The sequence below is a fragment of the Helianthus annuus genome, chromosome 8 (assembly GCF_002127325.2).
Source record: "Helianthus annuus cultivar XRQ/B chromosome 8, HanXRQr2.0-SUNRISE, whole genome shotgun sequence".
Taxonomy (NCBI): domain Eukaryota; kingdom Viridiplantae; phylum Streptophyta; class Magnoliopsida; order Asterales; family Asteraceae; genus Helianthus; species Helianthus annuus.
In genome coordinates this window covers 13638827-13660380 of record NC_035440.2, presented here as the reverse complement: position 1 = coordinate 13660380, position 21554 = coordinate 13638827, and the positions used below count along the sequence as shown (strand labels likewise).

The window sequence follows — 21554 nt, the reverse complement described above, 5'->3', positions numbered from 1 at the left end:
ACACTATTAAACTCACTGTATGTGAAATATGTGGTATACAGAAAAATGAAAGAAGCTTGTTGTATTCGATAATCACATAAAGGGGTACATTAATTAATGTTAATACTACTATTTATATTAAATAAAAAAGCACATGCATAATAAAACACTCAGCACACGTATTCCTTATTTTCGCCACTTGGGGTATAGCCCAGTGGTGCTAACAAGGGTGGTAAGATTCTAACTAAGAGGTCAGGGGTTCGACTCCCACTAACTACTAACAGGGATGTAATATTTAGCCGTTCAAAAAAAAAACGTATTCCTTATTTTCAGCAAATTAGAAACTACTGGAGTTTACTTATTCTCAATTCCGCTGCGTTCGCAATAAACTCGGTCAAATCTGACCACTTCCATATTATGCAACTTGTGTAGAAAGCAACGTACTGATCCAAATATATGACCCGCTAACCAACTACTTCGTTAGCTACTTAACCATTTGACATATGACCCGATAACGTACCGACCCGTGACCCCGTAAACAAACCTGAATAATCCAACACTGCATATAGATACAGATACACGTGGAAACATAAATTAAGAAACATGTTCAGTCTCTATTTGAGACTGATATATCAGTCCCTATACTACAGGTAACTAAACACTGTCTATGCGCTTTATCCTAGGTGAATGGCGGTGGTGGTGGTTGTTCAATGTCTGGTACAGTCTCATCTTCTGGTGTACTAGGAGCTGGAGATACTGGTGGTTCTTCCACTGTTACCCTGGTCATACTTGCTTGCATCCTGTTCATATATTCTTGATTTGCTTGCATCCTGCTCTTATATTCTTGCATCCTGCTCATAAATTCTTGATTTGCTTGCATCATGTTATTATATTCTTGCATCCTGTTCATCATATATCCTTGATTTGCTTGCATCCGGTTCATATATTCTTGATTTGCTTGCATCCTGTTCATATATTCTTGCATCCTGTTAATGTATTCTTGATTTGCTTGCATCCTGTTCATATATTCTTGATTCGCTTGCATCACGTTATTATATTCTTGCATCCTGTTCATATATTCTTGCATACTGCTCATATATTCTTGCATACTTGCAAACCATGTATTATCGGTGGTAGACGTTTTTTCAGTAGACGGGCTGTCAGGTGTTATCGGTGCGGGTGCACCCGTGTTCTTCGGTGGAAGTTTCGATTGGGTTCCAAATGCTCCTCGAAAAAATGGCGATTTGTCCCCGTCTGCAAAGACCACTATTTTACATGCATAAATGTAATAAAGATTAATAAGAAAATGTATGTATGTATGTGTGTGTGTGTTTGTATGGATATTTATACTTACTTGAGGATGAGATGATTAAGAGGGACGAAATCAACATAAGAACAACCTTGTTTCCCATGTCGAGATCTTTCTTTCACCTCAAATTACTCTATTAGCAATATATATTTATATATAGTTATGAAACTTCTTCCAGTAAATGATACTCTACCAGATTTTATTCTATTTCTTTTTTAAATTTATATATGAGGCTTTGCATAATACTTGAAGTCAGTCAAGTCGTGACGTAACAAGTAGGGCGCAAAGGATATGTACAAGCTACTACAGCTGTTCATCTAGAAGCAAACAAAAAGCTACTTTCAATTTGCTAGAAGTAACCAATGAAATGTTAATATTATCATGTAGAATTTTTTTAAACCGTGACAAATTTTTCAAATGAGCTACTGGCAAAATTTATCATATTGGGATACACTTGTCTCCGAACTGAGAAAAACCCTCACCTAGGAAAGAAGCTCAGGAAAAAGCCCGTAAACACTCGCCCAAAGGCATGACAATGCAGTGAGGTAAAACTCATTCAATTCAATGATCGAACTAGCGATCACCGCCTACTCGCCTAGTCTTCCATCATCATCAAGTGCCGCTGAAAACTAATAGGGAGAAGCAGGAATTGAACTTGGGTCTCTTGGAAACCCAAGTCTCTCCCTTACCACTTCACCACAAGCTCATTCGCATTATCATGTAGAATTGATAATGTGTGACAACATCAGCCCTTGATCCTAACTGGTAGATGACTTTCCTTAAAAATAGAATACAAAATTAATCCGGAGTCATTTAAAATCATCTTGCTGAGTTCGCATTTGAAACTAATGAACCTAAATACAACTTGTATATTTATTCATGTCATATATATCAACTCTAACTTAGACATATAAACCATGTACCCGGACGGATCATATATTTATTTCTAGGTTCATGAGGTTGTGCGGCCTTTTTTAGGGGTCGCTTTGGAGGCGTGAGGTTTGGTAGATGATGGTTTAGCAGCTCTTTAGTAGGCTTCTTGATCTTTGTAGATGCCCTTGGTGGGGCTTGAAGTTTAAGCCTCTTTCTTGGACATTATTTGACATGTGACGTTCTAGCCAGTAAAGTGATATTATGGGGCTTGAAGTTAAAAAAAGGATGTAGTGGTATAGTGTCCCAACAATGATACATAATTATTACTTTTTTTAGAAAAATAAAACAAAAATTATTGCATGGAATATTTGGAAATTTCCTATTGGCCAAAGCAAAAAATTCCTGGGTGTTTTATGAAAATAATGTCCCATATTTTTTTTCTTCTTATATTATTTTTCACTAAAACCGGTCCCAGATATTTTTTTTCTTTTAAATAAGAGCAGCGGAAAATGTGATAAAACAACCATCTTTAAAATCACTATATATATTTATTTGATAAGTTGAGTAAGTTTACATTAGGACAACTTATTTAGATAACCAATATTTTATGCATCAAAAGTGGTTAAATATGTTCTATCCTTAAATGTACCAAGGCTCGACCCGACTCCTTCAACCCTGCATCGATTATAAATCAACTATTATGTTTTCTAGATCACAGTTTTATCCACCCTGCCATATTCCACTTATGGCAATTTTATATTTAACTGTAACAATTGTTCACCCGACGGTGTCAAGGTGGTTAAATAACTAGTTAACCAATGATAACTTAATGACTGATAACCTGAGGCTTATTTTAACAACTTATCACATGAATTCCATGACATCAACTGTTTTCTTCCCTTTAACAACTAACATTATTTTATAATTAATTATGATAAATCATAACATATATCACTAACTATACTACACATAGCACACAGCTGATAACACTTTAAATGATGTTAGGAGAATCGTATCAACTCACCTCGACGTCTCTCTATGATAATTCCTTCGTTAATTTCTTTTTATCTCCTATAACCAATATTATATATAAGCTTAACCGTATTTATATCTAGTTAACTATAATAATAATAATAATAATAATAATAATAATAATATTACTTTACTACTATTAATAAAAGCGGAATATATTCAGATAAATATTATTACCTCTTGCTATCTAGATGTGCGTTCCCCACCGTTTAGTTATTGCTGTGTAACTAAATGGTCAGTCGTAACTAATTGATCAGTACCTCAAACCTTTTTGTAATATCTCGACCACTCACCAAATTTATAAACGTTATTGGATTTTATCACCTCTAACTATTGGGTATTGGCTGCTGTCACCCCAACTATCATTTTGACGCCCGTCACCCCCAACTTAACACCTAGTATGTTCTGTCACTATGCCGTTAACTGATCACTAACTTTTGATCATGTTACTATAGTTTTGGGGTGTCCTAAGATCCCTAAAACTTCTTAAGATTCCTATAACACCCCCAAAAGTATAATAACAAGATCAAAAATTAGCGATTAGTTAACGGCGTGGTGACAAAACACATTAAGTGTTAAGTTGGGGGTGACAAGCGTCAAAATGATAGTTAGAGGTGGCAGCGGCCAATAGCCAATAATTAGAGGTGATAAAATCCAATAACCCAATTTATAATTATTTTTTTCTTCTTTACTGAAAGACTTGGTGAGCAGCATGGTATATATAATAGTACAAGAGATGGAAATTCGTAAAAGATCAAGATAAATGTCGGTTGTTTAACAGTGACAAAGCTTGAGATTTCTGATCGGGGGTCGAAAACGTATATACCCAAAAATTTCTATAAATAGGGGGTCGAAAACATATATACCCAAAAAAACTATACGAAAACTACATACTCTCTACAACTGAGCAAAAAGTTCAGGAGGTCAGCCACCCTCTCCTGCCCCCACTATCCTTCGCCCATGGTTGTTTAGATAGGGGGCTAAACAGGAAATGAAAGGAAATTAGTGGCATACAAGCGTGTCTTTCCTAGTTGGTGATTCATCTCAACTACACGTATACATGCACATCCTTTCAAAATAAAAGATATACATGTACATATATTATATTATAATTGTTATATAGCTACATATAGAAAAACTCATTTGTAATAAGTATATTGATATTTTGTAACCACAATACATTTATTAACACAAAACTAAGTTACTTCCAGGCATTTGTATTTGTGTTCCTAATCATTTTTTAAAACAAACCTAAAAGTGATCCAACTTTTTATAGTCAACACAAAAAAAAAAGAGCGACGCAAACAAAAAAAAAAAAAAATCAGAAAAAAAACACACTTGACAAGGTTTTTAGTACCTTAATGGGCCGTGTACCCTAATTCGGCCCAAACAACATACATGTTATCAAATGAGGAATATAGGGTTTTGAGAGCCCCCACCGACCATCCTGTTGCCTCTATTTATGTCTCATCTTATGTTGAGTAATTCATCTCAAACTCCAATTCCACTATCGACTTTAGGTCAAGTTTTTCTGCAAACTTCACTGTAGTTCTGCATCTGTTTTTTTTTTTTTTCGAAATATTAAGATCGTTATGAGTGATCTTTTTAAAACACTTTTTATCTTATTTTAAACGGTTTTTTTTTTTTTTTGATTGATACAAAATATTACAAATCAATGAATGAAAGCGAGGTGACGATAAAATTCAACGGTCTGTCAATCCACTGACAAATTTTGATTGATGTTAAACATTGAATCCCGACAGGTTCTGATCGCTTTTTTGTTCTTCTTTTTTTTTTAATTAAAATTTCGTCAATTATTATTTTTTAATTAACAAATCCAAATTAATTAGGGGAAGAGAGATTAGGGTTTAATTGGCAAGTATTAATAAATCAAATTTTAAAAACAAAAAAAAAATTATTATTATAAAAAAACAAATGGCATATGATGAATCTCTATAAACAAATGGGTAATTTGCGTCTGAATGCATTTCCTTGATGCTACATCACCTTGGAGAACTGATGCCAAAAAATTTATTTTTGCAATTTTTCAATTAAGGTTTTGTGACATTTTCATTATTTTTTTGATGTTCTATCAAGCTTGTTTATATTAAACAATCAAAATATATTATGTACTAATTAATTTAACTACATATAAACATCTCGGACCTCAAACAAATATTTTTGGTATTTGTTTTGAATCTTAGAAGGTATTTGTTTTAAATCTTAGAATTTTAAATGTAACAAAGGAAGTGATATATTTTTCTATATGTTACTAGTATTAAGCCCCTGCATTGCAGCGGTAGTTGTAAAATTGTGGCAAGTAGTACCAATGTTATACCACTGTCAGCGACCACCAACACCGGAAAAGCTCGTAAAAGCAAATTAAATAAAAACGAAAAAAACTAACGCCGAGTGAAAAGCAGATGTAAAATCTTTGACTCATGAACGCTCGTTGCAGAGAAATTAAACCGAAACATAAAACATAGAAAAAATAACTAAGTCAATCCAGGACCCGCGCGTTGGTCGAACTTGTTAAACGGAGAAAAATAGATGTGTTGCGACGGGCCAATCAAACGGGAAAAAATATACGAACAAAATGTTGAACCCCACACGAACGTTGCGGTGCATTAACTCACAAAGTTTAGAGCGAAACGCAAAATTTGGGAAAGATGATAAGTATGATAGACCAAAACTGAAAATAAAAAAGAGTTGGGATTAAATTGCAAAAGATGAAAACTTTGGGCTAAAAGTAAAAAAACAAAGGGTTTAAATTGCAAAATTGAAGTTATTTATTAATTTTAGATAATGATAAGGATACAAATAAATAATATCTATATATTAGTTATTAATAATATTAATATTAAAAGAAACTTATTAAATAATTATAAATAAAATTTATGAGGTTGAAGGAGAAAATGACATATAACATTATTTGGAGTCTTTTATCTATACTATATAATAAAAGAAACATGTTTTAGGACACTTGTCATTCTCTCATTTAATTGATTAAAATTATTAATAATACTAAAAATAATAATATTTAATCTAAACGAGTTAAATAGCTGAATTTAATTATATATATAAAACAGATATAATAATATCAAAAACTTTGCTTTCAAACTAAACCACATGTGTCGTTTGAAACAAAATCCAAACAATAGTGAGTCCATCATTTGGAATCCCCATCCCAAACCACAGTGATCTGCAAGTTTCTTTTCTTCTACAAATCGTGATGCCCTTTTTTCAAGTAATTAACCAAGCTTTATTTCGTGATTTTTGACATCTAAGTTTACCCTAAATTAATACAAATTCTTATTATTAATAATATTTAATCAAATCTAAAACCCAATCTAATACAAATTTTTATTATCAATAATATTTAATCAAATCTAATAAGAATTCATACGAACTCCAAAGTTGATATTAACTTTCAAATAATTAAAAGAAAATAACCAAACTGTATTTCGTGATTTTTGACATCTAAATTTACCCTAAATTAATACAAATTCTTATTATTAATAATATTTAATCGAATCTAAAATGTAATCTAATACAAATTTTTATTATCAATAATATTTAATCAAATCTAATAAGAATTCATACGAACTCCAAAGTTGATATTAATTTTCAAATAATTAACAGAAAATCCGCCTAACATCACAAATGTTTCTGTTAAATTCGATTAATTAAATTGTTCAACAATCACTATTATCTTTATCATTCAGTACGATTAACCGATTTATCATAATACAATCTCCTACCTATTCAATCATATGATTTTTCAATCTTATATTAACTAAATAAATAAAGATTAATATTCAATCTTATCCTACTTTAAATATAAAAAAAAATTCGTTAGTTCAGATTAATATTCAATCTTATCCTACTTTAAATATAAAAAAATCTGTTAGTTTTTTAAATATAATTTTTTATTATTTGGTATATAAAATCATATTTATTCAACCCATGTAATACACGAGGGTTTTTAGAAAATATAACTTTTTTTATTATTTGGTAAACAATGTTACATTTATTCAACCCGTGTAATACAACGGTTTTAAAGATATAATTTTTTTATTATTTGGTATATAATATTACATTTATTCAACCCGTACAATACATATGGTTCTTATAGATATAACTTATTTTATTATTTAATATATAAAATTACATTTCTTCAACCCGTGCAATAAAGGAGGCTTTTAGAAAGATAATGTTCTATTATTTGGTATATAAAATTCATTTATTCAACCCGTGTAATACACGGGGTTATAACCTAGTTATAAGTTAAATAAAAAGGGGATGTTACTAACTTTTACAGTTATTTATAAAATAATAATAATAAAACATATATCTACTCAATATTATTTTAAAACAAACATGAACTAACATACAAAATAAAATAAATAAAACACGAGCTGATTACGACTAGCGGCATTTATCGTTTGACCAATCCGACTTCTTTAGGATATTGTGTGTGACCGTTTATATCCGGTAACACAATAATGATAGTGGACTCAGGATTTTATTTCTAACGGGAACCATTTTTGTCGGTGTTCAAATTTTCGGAAATTTTTGAGTCGGTTCAAAGCACGGTTTGAATTAAATTAAAAAAAAAACAGAAAAAACAAACTATACAAGATTACAAAGATTGAACTCATGACCTCTTGAGGATTTACCACTACACTAGTTTTTCTTCCATATAGTATTTATGAGGCCCTTATAAAATTTCATATACCGGATCTACTAAATTTAAAAAAAAAACACCGGGGTTCAGGGACCCCGACCCACTCTATGTGGGTCCGCCCCTGATCATATGGTGACTTGTCCGGTTCGACCACCGGAGTGATGTCCAGTTTGACCATTGGTGTGTTTTCCTCTATGACCATCGGTATCTTTCCTCTTCGACCAAGACTACGCTTTCAATACATCTTTTTTATGCAGTTTCGGAGTTGGGAACATATTATTAATTATGACGTTTGTTATTCGGCTTATAGGCCATATTTTTAAAACGAATTTAAAAGAGTTGAAAGATAGAGATAGTTTTTAATTGTATACTATTAATAGACAAAGTGAATGAACAGTAAGTATATTTGTTTTAAAGGTTTTTTTATATGTGTTATTTAGTGATTTTTTATATGTGTTATGTGGTTCTTTTATATATCTTATGTAACTTGCTTTTGTTTTTTATCGATGTAATTCACGTGTCAGTATTTTTTGATCATATCAACATTTTTTTCTCTATGGGTTCCTGTAATTTATATAAAAAATGGTTGACTTAAGATGAGAGTGATGCAGTTTGAGTTGAGAGTGTGTGGTTTATATTGTTTTAAATTTAAAACGATTATTTTTTACACGTAGCCATTGGGAAGGGGAAAAATAACTATTTTTATCAAATTTTAAACGGCATTGTGGGTTCCAAATTTGAAATCTTGGACTTGAGATGGCTGGATCTCACCCCAAATTTGAAATCCCAAACTTCATACCCTTTCAAAGTCACGCTCTAAAACCATGTAACCCCCTCTTAGATAATTTAAATATTCCATATTGTATTGTTAAGTTTTATATTTATTGAGATACCTAAGTGTAAGTCCCATGCCTATATAAACTCTTGTAAGTCTCCTGTTATAATCAATGAAAGTCATATTCACTAATTCAATCATGGTATCAGCCTCCTAAACATTGTTGAGCTTTCCTCCCTTTAAGTCTTGTCTGATCCTCTCCAGTTCTTTTTTTTTTTTCTACTTTTTGTTCCTATTTCCATCTTTTTCTCTGCCCTATCTGATCTACTGTTCTTCATGCTATTGGACATCCCGTTGATACAATGGATCAATTACATTGGTTCCTGTACGGACTTGGATCCGCATTCGAGAGTTTTTCCACCATGATTCGCTCGGCACGGCCTATTCCAAATTTTGTTGATCTCCTCGCTATCGTCGAAAGCCACGAGCTATTTGTCTGGAACCTCATAAATGAATCTTCATCGCCTACTATTATATTAGTGGCCTTTACGGTCCGGGCCCATCGGCCCAATAGTTATGCTGCTAATAATTTTGGTACTAAAAACACTTCCAACTCTTTATAGGCTCAACAACAAGGATATCCTAACTATCGGCCCAGAGGCTTTAGGCCCAACAGAAGCCCAACACAATTTTTCCGACCAAACCAACCCATTGCTAGAAATATGCCTCGCCCTTTTAGGCCACCGACTTGTCGACTTTGCTGCAAGATGGGACATTATGCATCACAATGCTACCATCTTGCATCATTTTCCGCATTGGTAATTAACTCCATCTGATGGTCAACTTGGCCAAGCTTTCCATGCTCAATGTCAACTAAATCCCAATGTTCTCGATTGTACATCCGGCACAAGTGCCTCTACTCACATGCTTCCAACAAATGCAACTCTTCAAAATTCAATACAAACTCAAGGTAATGAAAAAGTTTATTTCGGTAACAGTCAGTCGCTACCCATTATTCATGTTGGTAGTACTACACTTTTTGGTAAGCTTGCACTTAATAATGTTTTGACGATCATGAGATATGACATTTCTTCTGCAGTGAATCAAGTTAGTCAATTTTGCAGCTCTAACTATTGATCATTATCAGGAGGTCAAACGGATTCTACGTTATTTCAAAGGAACAATTGCTTTTGGCTTACATTACAGTTGACCCACTACCACATCTTTACTTGGATACTCTGGTGTTGATTGGGCGTGCTGCTTGGAAAGATGAATATCTACCTATGGCTATTCTATATTCTTTGGTGGTAATCTTATTTCTTGGAGTGCCAAAAAGCAGCCAACTTTAGCTAGATCGAGTTGTGAATCTAAATACAGGGCTATGGCTAATACTTCTGCGGAAATTATTTGGTTGACTCATCTTCTTCAAAAACTTGATGCCTTACCAGTGGAACGACCTACTATTCTTTGTGACAATCAAAGTGCCGTCTTTCTTACTCAAAATCTGCTCTCACATAAACGGGCAAAACACATCGATCTTGATTGTCATTTCTTACGTAAACTAGTGGCTGCTAGAAAGATGTTCATCAAATATGTTCCAACCAAGCTTCAGGTGGCTGACTTTCACCAAAAGTCTATCGTCCTCTCAGTTCAACGTTTTTCTCGATATGCTAAGGATTGGTCCACCACCGTTTAGCTTGCGGGAGGATGTTGGATTGTTGGATAATATAAATATTCCATTTTGTATTGTTAACTTTTGTATTTATTGAGGTACCTATTTGTAAGTCTTATGCCTATATAAACTCTTGTAAGTCTCCCGTTATAATCATTGAAAATCACATTCACTAATTCAATCACCTCCGGTTGATGTGTTGAAGTTATGGATCACATGTTTTGGCTTAGAAAAACAGATTGACAAGTCGACCAATTTATTTACAACCAGACTTCGACCATCACAATTTTAATACCATTTAGGCAAGTTAAAACAAAACCCGGAAACAAAACAAGTGTTGCAAATTAGCCAAGACATGGAATTGATATTCAAATCAGCCCGTTTTAATCAATCAATCGTCCATATAGCATTTCTATTAAATCATCCGTTTCTATTTTTCCTCTCAGTGTAATCTAGTAATGAACTATATACTATTCAAAGTTAATTATAAAAATTTTCCTTAAATTCAACTTTCATTCGATATTGCAATTCTATGAAATTTTTCTATACATGTTTCAAGGTTTGCAATTCTATGAAATTTTTCTATACAGTTCATATTATGCAAGATATAATACTAATTGACATATTAATATGTTACAAAAGTATGTTTTAAAAATATTCTTTTAAGAGCTTGACTAATTAAACATTTCTGATAATTGACTATTGCTCGCTAGATATCCTTCTAATTGGTTTTTCAACATTATCTCTATCAACTTGGCACATAACCAATTCAAGCATATATGTTATGAAGCAACTTCAGATTGTATTTATTGCATTCTAGAAGATATAAATAAGAATAAGATTACAAGCCAACTGATCAATATTCATAATAATAAGTTTAATAACCGCTAATCAGTCTTTTCCTTCTTACTTCTTTGGTTTGGCTGAACTCTTCACACCTGATGTCTACAAAACCATCAACCATACCCCAACCATTAGATTATTTTATACATAATATCTATAAGTTAGCATGAGAATATATAAATGACTTTATGAGATAGTTCATAGCATTTATATAACCATATTACCTTCTTCCTAGGTTCACGGGGCTGTGTGGGCTTTTTCGGGGCTGCTTTCAAGGCAGAAGGTTTGGCGGTGGATGGTTTAGCCGTCTCCTTAACAGGCTTCTCCAGCTTCATCGATGCCATTGATTCCTTGGAAAGCAGTTTCTTACGTTGTTGGCTTTAATGTATCACTTACACAAAGGCTGGTGTATTTATAGATTGATTTAAGGAATGAAATAATTGTTAAACATTTTGCGTTAGATTCCCTATAGGATTGGAGATGTGATTCAAAATACTACATTATTTTGATGCCTAGAAACAAGTTGTTAATAATAGAGCATGTGATGCCATACAGTGATAAAGTAACATATCAAATGGCGGTACGTACGGTTGATCGGTGAAGGGCCGATCGGGCTTTAATCCCGGGTTCGAACCCGACATGGGGAGAGGGTTTACGGATTCCATTTGGTTACCGCGTATCTGAGGGGCACGGTCTCATGGTGGTCGAGGAGCTGACCTTATACCTAGCCCCGAGCAGGGTGGATTTACACGTGAGATTCTTTACGGTTCAAAAAGTGTACATAACTTAGTGTGTGTGTGCGCACGCACACGCACACTTGTTATAAACATCTATCCGGATGGTAATAAGCAATGCATCTCTAAGTTTATGATTCTCGGCATCACTTCTCAACCTCTTCAAAATCTCAATATGTGGGAAAATGATGAATATAGGCATCTTGACCAAGAATATTAGCAAAATAGGCATTGAATTTCTAGACTTGAAAAATAAGCAATTCAAAACAACCAATAAGAGAAGGATAGTAAGCAAAGGTAGAGCTATCACCTCCATATCCCACACTCCGATAAGATAAGTCGGCACCTCTATAGCCCACACTCTGATTAAGCCTAGTGGCGAAGCTTGAGATTTCCGATAGTGGGGTCGAAAACGTATATACCAAAAATTTCTATAAAACAGGCTGTCGAAAACGTATATACCCAAAAATTTCTATACCAAAATTACATACTCTCCACTACTGAGCGAAAAGTTCGGGGGGTCGGTCGCCCTCTCCCCCCCATCCTTCGCCCATGATTAAGCCGACACTCCTATAAACCGGCACCTCCATAACCCACACTCCTATAAGTCAGCACCTCCATAGCCCACACTTTGATACGTCGGCACCTCCGTAGCCCACAGTTCGATAAGCCGTCACCTTCATAGCGCACAAATTTAAAAGTCAATGCCTATTTTGATAACTTGGTGAACTTGCCTATTTTCATGATTTTCCCTCAATTTGCTACATGTTGAGAGGATTAAGATGTGGAATTCGACTCTTAACCAACTTCCCTAAACTTTTGTTATTCTTGGGTTTGTAATATCTATATAGCCATGGTAGAAACAAATCATTCTTTTAGCCATTGGATACAAGACTAAGGGGCTGTTTGATAGCTTCTGAATGGTCATTAAGAGGCTATTTCTTAATGGAACCATTAAGAATTTTATCAATGAGAACGTAGAAGAATGTGACATTTGATGATTTACCATTTAGAGGTTAACTCTTAACCATTCAGACTTGAGGTTACCTCTTATTCATTTAGAGATTTTAAACCATTAAGAGGTAGCATCTGAATGGTCATTAAGAGGCTACCAAACAGCCCCACTCGTTTAGGATATTTTTTCCATTGACTTAAATAATGTCATACGTGAGACCATATTGCGTAAAGATTCACTTGTGTATTTTTATTCACATAATGAAAACATATTGAGTTCGAATGAGTAAAACTAACTAGATATGTACATGTCAGGGGCGGACTTAAGGCTAGCCTAAGGTGGGCGGACTCACCCTCGGGAAAAAAAATTTAGTGCTAAGTTCCGTCGAAAATCCCGTTCGCAACCCTTAGAATTTTTCGTCCGCACCCTTGTAATTTTTCGTCCGCACCCCTTAGGTAAAAAGTGTTATCAATTTATATTTTAAAATTTTTTTAGTAAACTCTTATTTTTTTAAAAAAATACTACCTAAATTATATAATTTTTAGGGTAAATTACTTTTTGAGTCCCTGTGTTTTAGTAGTTTTAAGTAGTTGAGTCCAAAAGCAAAAAGTTTAACGATCTGAGTCCCTATATAATAGTAATAAGCTTTATTCACTAAGTATTGATGATCACAATTATAATAAGCTTCATTCACTTCTACTCAGCCTTTTCTTTCTTATTTCTTTGGCTTGGCTGAACTCTTGACATCTGATGTCTACAAAATCAAATGAGATCATGTAATTCATATCTCAAGGTTATCATGAGAAAAAATATGTTTATATTACCTTCTTCTTAGGTTCACGAAGCTGTTCGGGCTTTTTAGGCTTCGCTTTTGAGGCGTGAGGCTTGGGGGCCGATGGTTTAGCAACCTCCTTAACAGGCTTCTTGATCTTCATCGTTGCCAATGATTCCTCAAAAATGAAAGCTTTAAAGTTGTTCTCGAGCTTCCCGGGTTCCAGTGATGCATTTGATATTTCGAAAATCCCAAGCTTTCGTGATGCAATTAATTCCTCAAAATTGCTAGCTCCTAAGTTGTTGGCAGGCTTCGCGATCTTCAATGATGCCATTGATTCCTTTAGTTGATGGCTTAATTTGATGTATCACTTACACAAAATCTGGTGTATTTATAGTTGAATTTAAGGAATGAAGTAACTATTGAACACTTTGCATTGGATGCTCTATAGATAGTTGAATTTAAGGAATGGAGTAACTATTGAACACTTTGCATTGGATGCTCTATAGGATTGAAAGATGTGACTCAAAGACTATGTTATTACTTTTAGTCTCTAGAGCATATGATGCTATATGCATGCATATCAGTTACGCTTAGAAGCTATATTTACTTGTAATCTACAATTATTTAGAAATAATGGATTTTAATAATTGAAGTATTAGAAATTGGCTGACAAAGGTCCCAACTATATAAATATCTACCGATTCTCATCTTTTAACGATTTTCTCCCGATGAACCTTTTCTAACTGAGATCTAACCAGTTACTTTTTTGGTAACGTGGATGCTGACGTGACACAAACCTTTGTTATTTGATGAGGTGACTTCTTATGTGGCACTCTAATCACCACCTCACCTCCACCTCCACCTCCACCGCCGCCATCTTCCATCCCCACCACCCACCACCACCACCACCACCACCACCATCAACCACCCTCAAAACCCCCTGGTGGGTGGTCATGGTGGTGGTTGGTGGTGGTGATGGCGAGTGGCGGTAATGGTGGTGATAGTGGCTAATGGTGGTAGTGGATGGTGGCAACTGGTGATGATGGCGAGTGGGTGTGGTGGTGGAGGTGATGTGGAGGTGGTGATGTGAGTGCCACATAAGCAGAAAAAAAGAGTTCAAATGAGAAGAATTTTTTTGTAAGAAGAAAAAAGAAGAAGTTTCAAACAATAAGAAATACTTCATTTTACTTCATTTAAGATTTGCATTTAATTTTAATATAAGGGTATATTGGTAAACTTACAAAAATCATTAATTTGTATTCTTCCCCTTTAATAACTAACTAAATTAAATTTGTAACTTCTTTTCAAAATCTATACTTTTTTTCAAATTAAAAAAACAACTTAATTTAAAGTGTAGAATAAATTACTAGTTGTGTAGGATAAATTACGAGTTGTGTAGGATATACTTCGAGATGTGTAGGATAAATTTCGACTGTTTAGGATAAAATTATATAATGTGTAGGGTATATGTAGGAAAATTTTGATATGTGTAGGTTTTGTAGATTATATGTAGGATAATTAATGATTAGTTGACTAATTAATTAAAGAGTTAAAAATTAATGATATGAGTTATAAATGAAATAGTATTTTACTAATATGTCATTTCTTCTTTTTCTTCTCACATTAAATTTCTTCTCAAATGAACCTTTCCCTAACATAACAAAGGTTTGTTCTACGTTACCAAAAAACTAACTAGGTTAAACCTCAGTTAGAAAAGGTTTATCGGGAGAAAATAGGTTAAAAGGTTGGATCATCTGCAAATATTTTTGTAGTTGTGACTTTTGTTGGCCAATTGCTGATAGTTGAAATTATTAAAATCCATTATTCCATTATTTAATACAACTTTATTCGTTAATGAAATGAAGTATCAAAGAATTGATCGTAGTCGTTAATTAACTAGTATTGGAGCTCGCGCTTCACGGCGAAGTTATAGGAGGGTGCTGGCGATGATTTATTTGTTACATGATATATTGATAATATATTATAGACCATGCAAATTTTAATTTAAACAACAGTAAAAATAAATTAATCAACATGGTTGTGTAAACATGTCGAAAGTTAAAAATTAGTTTTAATTATAATAAGGTAAATAAAAAATAATAAATAAATTTATTACTTGGTATATTAAAAGCATAATATAGACCATGTAAGCTTTTATCCAAACAATGGTAAAAATAGGCAATCAACCCAACATGTTTAAAGTTAAAAGTTAAGTGTAGTTATAGTAAGTTAAATAAATAATAATTAAAATAAAAAGGAATCAAACTTATAAAAAAGATAAAAGAACAAATATTAGTTTAAAAAATAGCTTTATGAACTTCAAGGGCAGCATAATAACTCTATTAGAATTTGGGTGTTGAAACGTAAATTGCTTATAGGAAAATAATTTTAATAAACTTCCGTATATAAATCTAAGGGTGTGAAAAAAAATCGAATTAACCGACTCATAACCGAATTATCCGACAAAACCAAACCGAAAAAAAAACGAACCAAATCAAAAACTAGTGGGTCGGTTAATTGTTTTTTTAACCGAAAGTAACGGGTCAGTGTCACAGCCCCCGACCCCACCCTGGGAGCGGGAGCCGTGAACCAGTCAGATGGTATCGGTGTTTATTAATTATGCAGCGGAAAAATTTTCATCAGGATCGTAGTTAGGAAATAATTTCAGAGTTTGTAAAACACCAAACTTTTAATATTAAACAAATGGGCTTAAAACCATATTTAATTCAATTGTTTTTATAGGGATAAACCCAATTAAATAAAACATAATTTTCTTCTTTTATTCAGGTATTTATAGCCACTTTATTTAAGCCTTCAGTGCTCCATAGCTGGCTTCTATTATCTTTACAGCAAATTACCTGAAACACGTTTTGAAAACATTTTATCAGTAATAAATACTGGCGAGTTCATTCCATTTTTATAAAATATGTTGTTATACTTTACGGCATTAAGGGTTTTTATATTTGTTTATATTTACCCAAAACTCAATCAGTATTTGTCACATGGTGACAGTTACATATGACAGTGGTCATATTACTCATTGGCTAACTTTCGTCCAATAGTGAAGTTTATCAAGTAATAAATATAAAATATATCTTATTATGATTCAATGGTATCGGTCACTAGGCGATTCCCGTGACGGTGGTCAAATCACTGTTGATCATTCTTTCAACTAGTGACTTTGGTCATATCATTGTTGATCATTCTTTCAACTAGTGACTCTGGTCATAACACTGTTGATCGTTCTCTCAACTAGTGCTTTTGGTCATGTCACTGTTGATCATTCTCTCAACTAGTGACTCTGGTCATATTACTGTTCATCTCACTGTTGATCATTCTTTCAACTAGTGACTCCGAACTTAGTAGTGTCCCATGACATTACTTTGTCAAATATTTTCTATGACACAAAACCAATTAACCCAGAAAATGAAATATATCATTTTCTGTCAAATTAATAGCTATAACTTTATCAAATATAATATATTAATTAAATAATTGAGATATTATTTAATATATTATCGTGACTACGATTAAAAATATAATCTTAGTATAGTAGAATATATTATATTTGACATATTTTATTATGGTATCCATTTATATACTAACATTATTTTATAATGTTAATAGTAATTTAGGTTTATTATATATATTTTCTTTAATGTAACTAATATACTTTAATAATGATTAATAAAGCTTTATTTTATATATACACTATTTAGATTTATTTCAATCATACATTAAATTTATTAATTATTTAATGTAAATATAATATTAGTTATAGGCTAAGGCCACTAGGGAACAATTTCCCTCCCGTGTTTGTGGTTATGTTAGTATTGGCTAACTTTTTGGTCAATGGTAAAAAGGGTCAAGTAGTGTATAACAACCCCACATACAGGCAACTATTGCAGAATATAAAAACTTAATCACTATAAGTATAACTGATAAACATTTAGGATTTTTGTAAAACATTTTTAAATATAATTGTTTTACAAAAAGTGATAAAAAGAAGAATGACTCACAAACTATGAGAAAAGAGAATGGACTAACTTTGTAACTTTAAGGTTCAACTAGAAAGCCTCCTGGTATAATCTTGAGTATAACTCCTGAGCTATTTAATAAATATATAATGCACTCGTGTTAAGTATAGTAACCCAATTCAACTTTATCCCTACGTCACGAGACAGAACCCTAACGAACTTAGTCGAGCAGAGGCTTGACATGCGTTAAGGGGCTCCAGATCAATCGAACAAGGTATCAGTGATCAGGGGTTAAAACACTTAAAACGGGGCAGCGTTTTATTATTATTATGGGGTAAAAATAAAAATAAAATTTAAAACTATAGAATTGAGAGGGAAAAGCGACGACTTAAAGGGAGATGGAGAAGATACCGAAAATTTTGAGTTTGCATTCTATAAATACTTATTGGAAACTTGCTGCTAAAGTTTAAATTGTCCACATACACATATACGTGTACGTTCATTTGAATTTCAATGGTAAGGTGTCAATTTTTCTTTTTAACATTATTTTGTTATTTTATTTAATATATATATTATAATTAATTTAACTGCTTCACTCATTTGGCGCTTATAATTTCTAAAATATGACGTTTTATAAAATGATAAATATGTCATTAGAATGAGAATATTTGTATCTACATTTTGAACCAAGTTTCATTAAAAACGGAATAAGTCCAAATATAATGTATTTTTATAATTAAACGGTTCCTAGGTCCGTCTAGGTACTTCATATTTTTAACAGTCAACTTACCCGTAATTTACTCGTTTAATATCTTTATTTTAAATTTGAAATTTTGGGAATGTTAGAGTCAGTTATGGTTACCAATATTTCCATACCTACCATAACCGAATCTAACAAACATGAAGTAAAATCTCTGTTGGATATTGGACTTTTCACCATTTTTTTAATATTTGATGTTTTGGGAGTAAAATGCACGAATAGTCCCTATGGTTTGGTGAAATTTCACCTTTAGTCCCCAACTTTTCAAAATTACACTCTTAGTCCCTGTGGTTTGACAAGTTGTTACTCGGATAGTCCCCAAAGCGGATGGAGGTTAGTTTTTCTGGTTAAGTGAGTGTGAAATGACAAGGACTATCCGAGTAACAACTTGTCAAACAACAGGGACTATCCGAGTAACCTTCATCCGCTTTGGGGACTATCCGAGTAACAACTTGTCAAACCATAGGGACTAAAAGTGTAATTTTGAATAATTGGGGACTAAAGGTGAAATTTCACCAAACCACAGGGACTATCCGTGCATTTTGGTTGAATGTTTCTTTGAATTTACTGTTTATATCATATCGTTTTGTTTGAATATTCGGTAACAAACGTATTAATATTATAAATTATAGTATTCATTAATACTACTTAATACATTAATATATACAAAAGTGCAATAACAATTTATTTCATGGTAAAAAAATGAGTTATTTTTAGCCAGGCGTAAATTCATGGTTAACCGACTGCTATAACCATCAAAACCGATTAATCATAACCTCCATAACCCAATTATAGTTATGGTTTCTTTTGTCAAAACCGATCCAAACCAACCCATATACATCTCTATATAAATCTATTAAAGTTTAAGGATAAAAACCTAAATTGTTTAAAAAAAGAATTATTAGTTGTCTTCCAAAATTTAAATTGTTAGTCTTTCAAAATAAATTAATATCTAGATATTAATAAAATAAAGTATTAATATATGAGCACCTTGGAATCTCCATCTCTATATATGTAAAATCATCCTTTTCTAAATTACTAGGTGTAGTACCCGTGTAACCACACAGGTAGGTTTAGTAATGATCGAAATCAAATACTAAAAAACAGAATATAATATATCATTTAAATTTTGGTCTTTATTTCTATATCTTTATAAAGTAATGTTGAAGACAGTATGTGTGACCACACGGGTAGTTTTAATAACCATCGAAATAGATTATAATACATCATTTAAATTGTTTGTATTTAGTTCATGTTTGATATAGAAATTAGCTAACTAACTCAAAATTTCTTGTCTAAACTGAAAGCATGACCTAATTTTATATTGTCTAATAATTAAAGCCTGACCTAATTCAAATAACCAAATGTTATTAAATAGTTCAATAAAGCCCCTTATATTTGATCCAATTAAGCTTACTAATGGATTAGATTTTGTAGGCCCGTTAAAACCCTTCTATCAAATATGGATTAGATTTGTTAAAGACATGTATGAAATGTCCTTAATACCCTTATCCTTAATATCCCTTAATATTCCTTAATACCCTTATCCCTTAATACCTGTAACATAGGCAGATTTACATCAGATTATAATATATCATTTAAATTTTGGTCTTTAGTTCTATTTATACTATATTAGACCATGTTTTATAGATAAGTATTATTTTAGTTTAATCTTTTCTAATTAATTTATATATAATCCTCCTACTAAATATTATTTAGTTTAATTTCTTATGGATAATTATTTTTTAGTTTAATCTCCTTGTCATCATCACACTTCTCCAAAAATGCAACTTGACTGTTATAAGTTGTATGAAATGACTAACATCATCACCGATCATTATCATCATCACACTTCTCCAAAAATCTCCAAATATCTCTCTCAACTCTCAACAGTCAACACAGATCTTCATCATCTTCATCCAGCTTCATCATCTTCATCCATCTTCATCTTGAAAACAGAGGTTTGAATCATCATCTTATCTATATATATTTTTGATATTTGTGATGTTTTTGTAAAAAAACAGAGGGTTGATTTGGGTATTTTGTTTCAGTTTTTGATAATGATAATCTGAATGCCGCATGATGATGATGATGATGATGATCAGTTTTTTTGTGAATGTTTTTTTGAAAAAACAGAGGGTTGATTTGGGTATTTAGGTTTCAGTTTTTGATAATGATAATCTGAATGCCGCAGGATGATGATGATGATAATCAGTTATTTGTGAATCAGTTTTTGATAATTAGTTTTTTATAATCAGTTCTTTGATAATCAGTTCTTTGATAATCTGAATGTCGTATGATGATGATAATCACTTATTTGTGAATGGGTTGATTTGGGTATTTTGCTTTCAGTTTTTCAGGTTTGTTTGTTCTGTTTTTGTTCTGTTTTGGTTCTGTTTTGTTCTGTTTGTTTGTTTTGTTTTTGTTCTGCTTTGTTATGTTTGTTTGTTTTGTTTGTTTTGCTTTGAAAAAACAGAGGGTTGATTTGTTTTGCTTTGTTCAGGTTTGTTTGTGATGTTTTTTGTGAAAGTTTTGTACAGAATGGCTGTGGATGTAAAGATATGCAAAACACCAACTACGAAGGCGAGAACACTTGACAACCTCCTAGAAGATAGTACGGTGCACATAAGGAAGTGATTGATCAAAACGATCAATTGCATATGAATGAATACAACCCCAGTTGTAGATATGTAATTAGCGAACTCTGGAATTTCAAGGAAAATCTAAGAGCTACACTGGCGTTATATTCATTCATATGAATGAATATAACCCAAGTGGCAGATATGTAATTAGCTACACTAGGGTTATATTCATTCATATCTGCTACATTCTGAAGTGCACCGTCAGTAAAGATCCACAATTGCTTGTGGTGGTATGACGTTTTGTCTCTGTATTGTATGTTACAGTCTTTTGTTATCTAGTCTGAAAGTTCTGTCAAGTCTACGAAGTTGGTATGACGTTTTGTCTCTGTATTGTATGTATTAAAACTTTACATTTGATATACAATTTAGGCTTTAATAATTTGTTATAATTTGTTATAAAAAATATTAACAATGCCAATACAACTTTCATCAACAACTCTCCTTAAATATCAGGTTATGTGAATGATATGAGAGAACCAACTGGATCAACTTTTTCTATAATACGCAACTCTTCTGGAAGATGTCCTCCTTTCATCAGTTA

General features: G+C 32.5%; 2 protein-coding genes and 2 non-coding genes across 6 annotated transcripts; 2 read left to right on the top strand and 2 right to left on the bottom strand.

The window, feature by feature from the left end:
- Nucleotides 1–306: 306 nt before the first annotated feature.
- Nucleotides 307–1503, bottom strand: LOC110872127 (YLP motif-containing protein 1). Of its 2 annotated transcripts, none has more exons than XM_022120904.2 (2): nucleotides 1334–1503; nucleotides 307–1245 (listed from the first exon to the last, which is right to left on the bottom strand). In XM_022120904.2, exons 1-2 carry the CDS (start codon nucleotides 1389–1391, stop codon nucleotides 659–661), a joined length of 645 nt encoding a protein of 214 aa, XP_021976596.1. In that variant the 5' UTR covers nucleotides 1392–1503; the 3' UTR covers nucleotides 307–658. The 2 variants fall into 2 exon arrangements, with proteins under 2 accessions (XP_021976596.1, XP_021976597.1); XM_022120905.2 differs by having other exon boundaries at nucleotides 309–1233.
- A 3375-nt stretch (nucleotides 1504–4878) lies between these two features.
- On the top strand, nucleotides 4879–4967 carry LOC118481615. The gene has a single exon (XR_004865824.1). It is a non-coding gene; the product is annotated as a small nucleolar RNA snoR14 (small nucleolar RNA).
- Nucleotides 4968–5126: 159 nt separating this feature from the next.
- Nucleotides 5127–5221, top strand: LOC118481610. The gene has a single exon (XR_004865818.1). It is a non-coding gene; the product is annotated as a small nucleolar RNA Z101 (small nucleolar RNA).
- Nucleotides 5222–11105: 5884 nt separating this feature from the next.
- LOC110872126 lies at nucleotides 11106–14126 on the bottom strand. 2 transcript variants are annotated; one of them, XR_004864697.1, is made up of 3 exons: nucleotides 13684–14126; nucleotides 11395–13613; nucleotides 11106–11272 (listed from the first exon to the last, which is right to left on the bottom strand). XR_004864697.1 is itself a non-coding variant. In XM_022120903.2 (2 exons), the coding sequence occupies exons 1-2, from the start codon at nucleotides 13963–13965 to the stop codon at nucleotides 13575–13577; spliced, it is 321 nt and encodes a 106-aa protein (XP_021976595.1). In that variant the 5' UTR covers nucleotides 13966–14006; the 3' UTR covers nucleotides 13465–13574. The 2 variants fall into 2 exon arrangements, 1 of the variants encoding a protein (XP_021976595.1); XM_022120903.2 differs by lacking the exon at nucleotides 11106–11272 and having other exon boundaries at nucleotides 13465–13613; nucleotides 13684–14006.
- Nucleotides 14127–21554: the final 7428 nt, after the last annotated feature.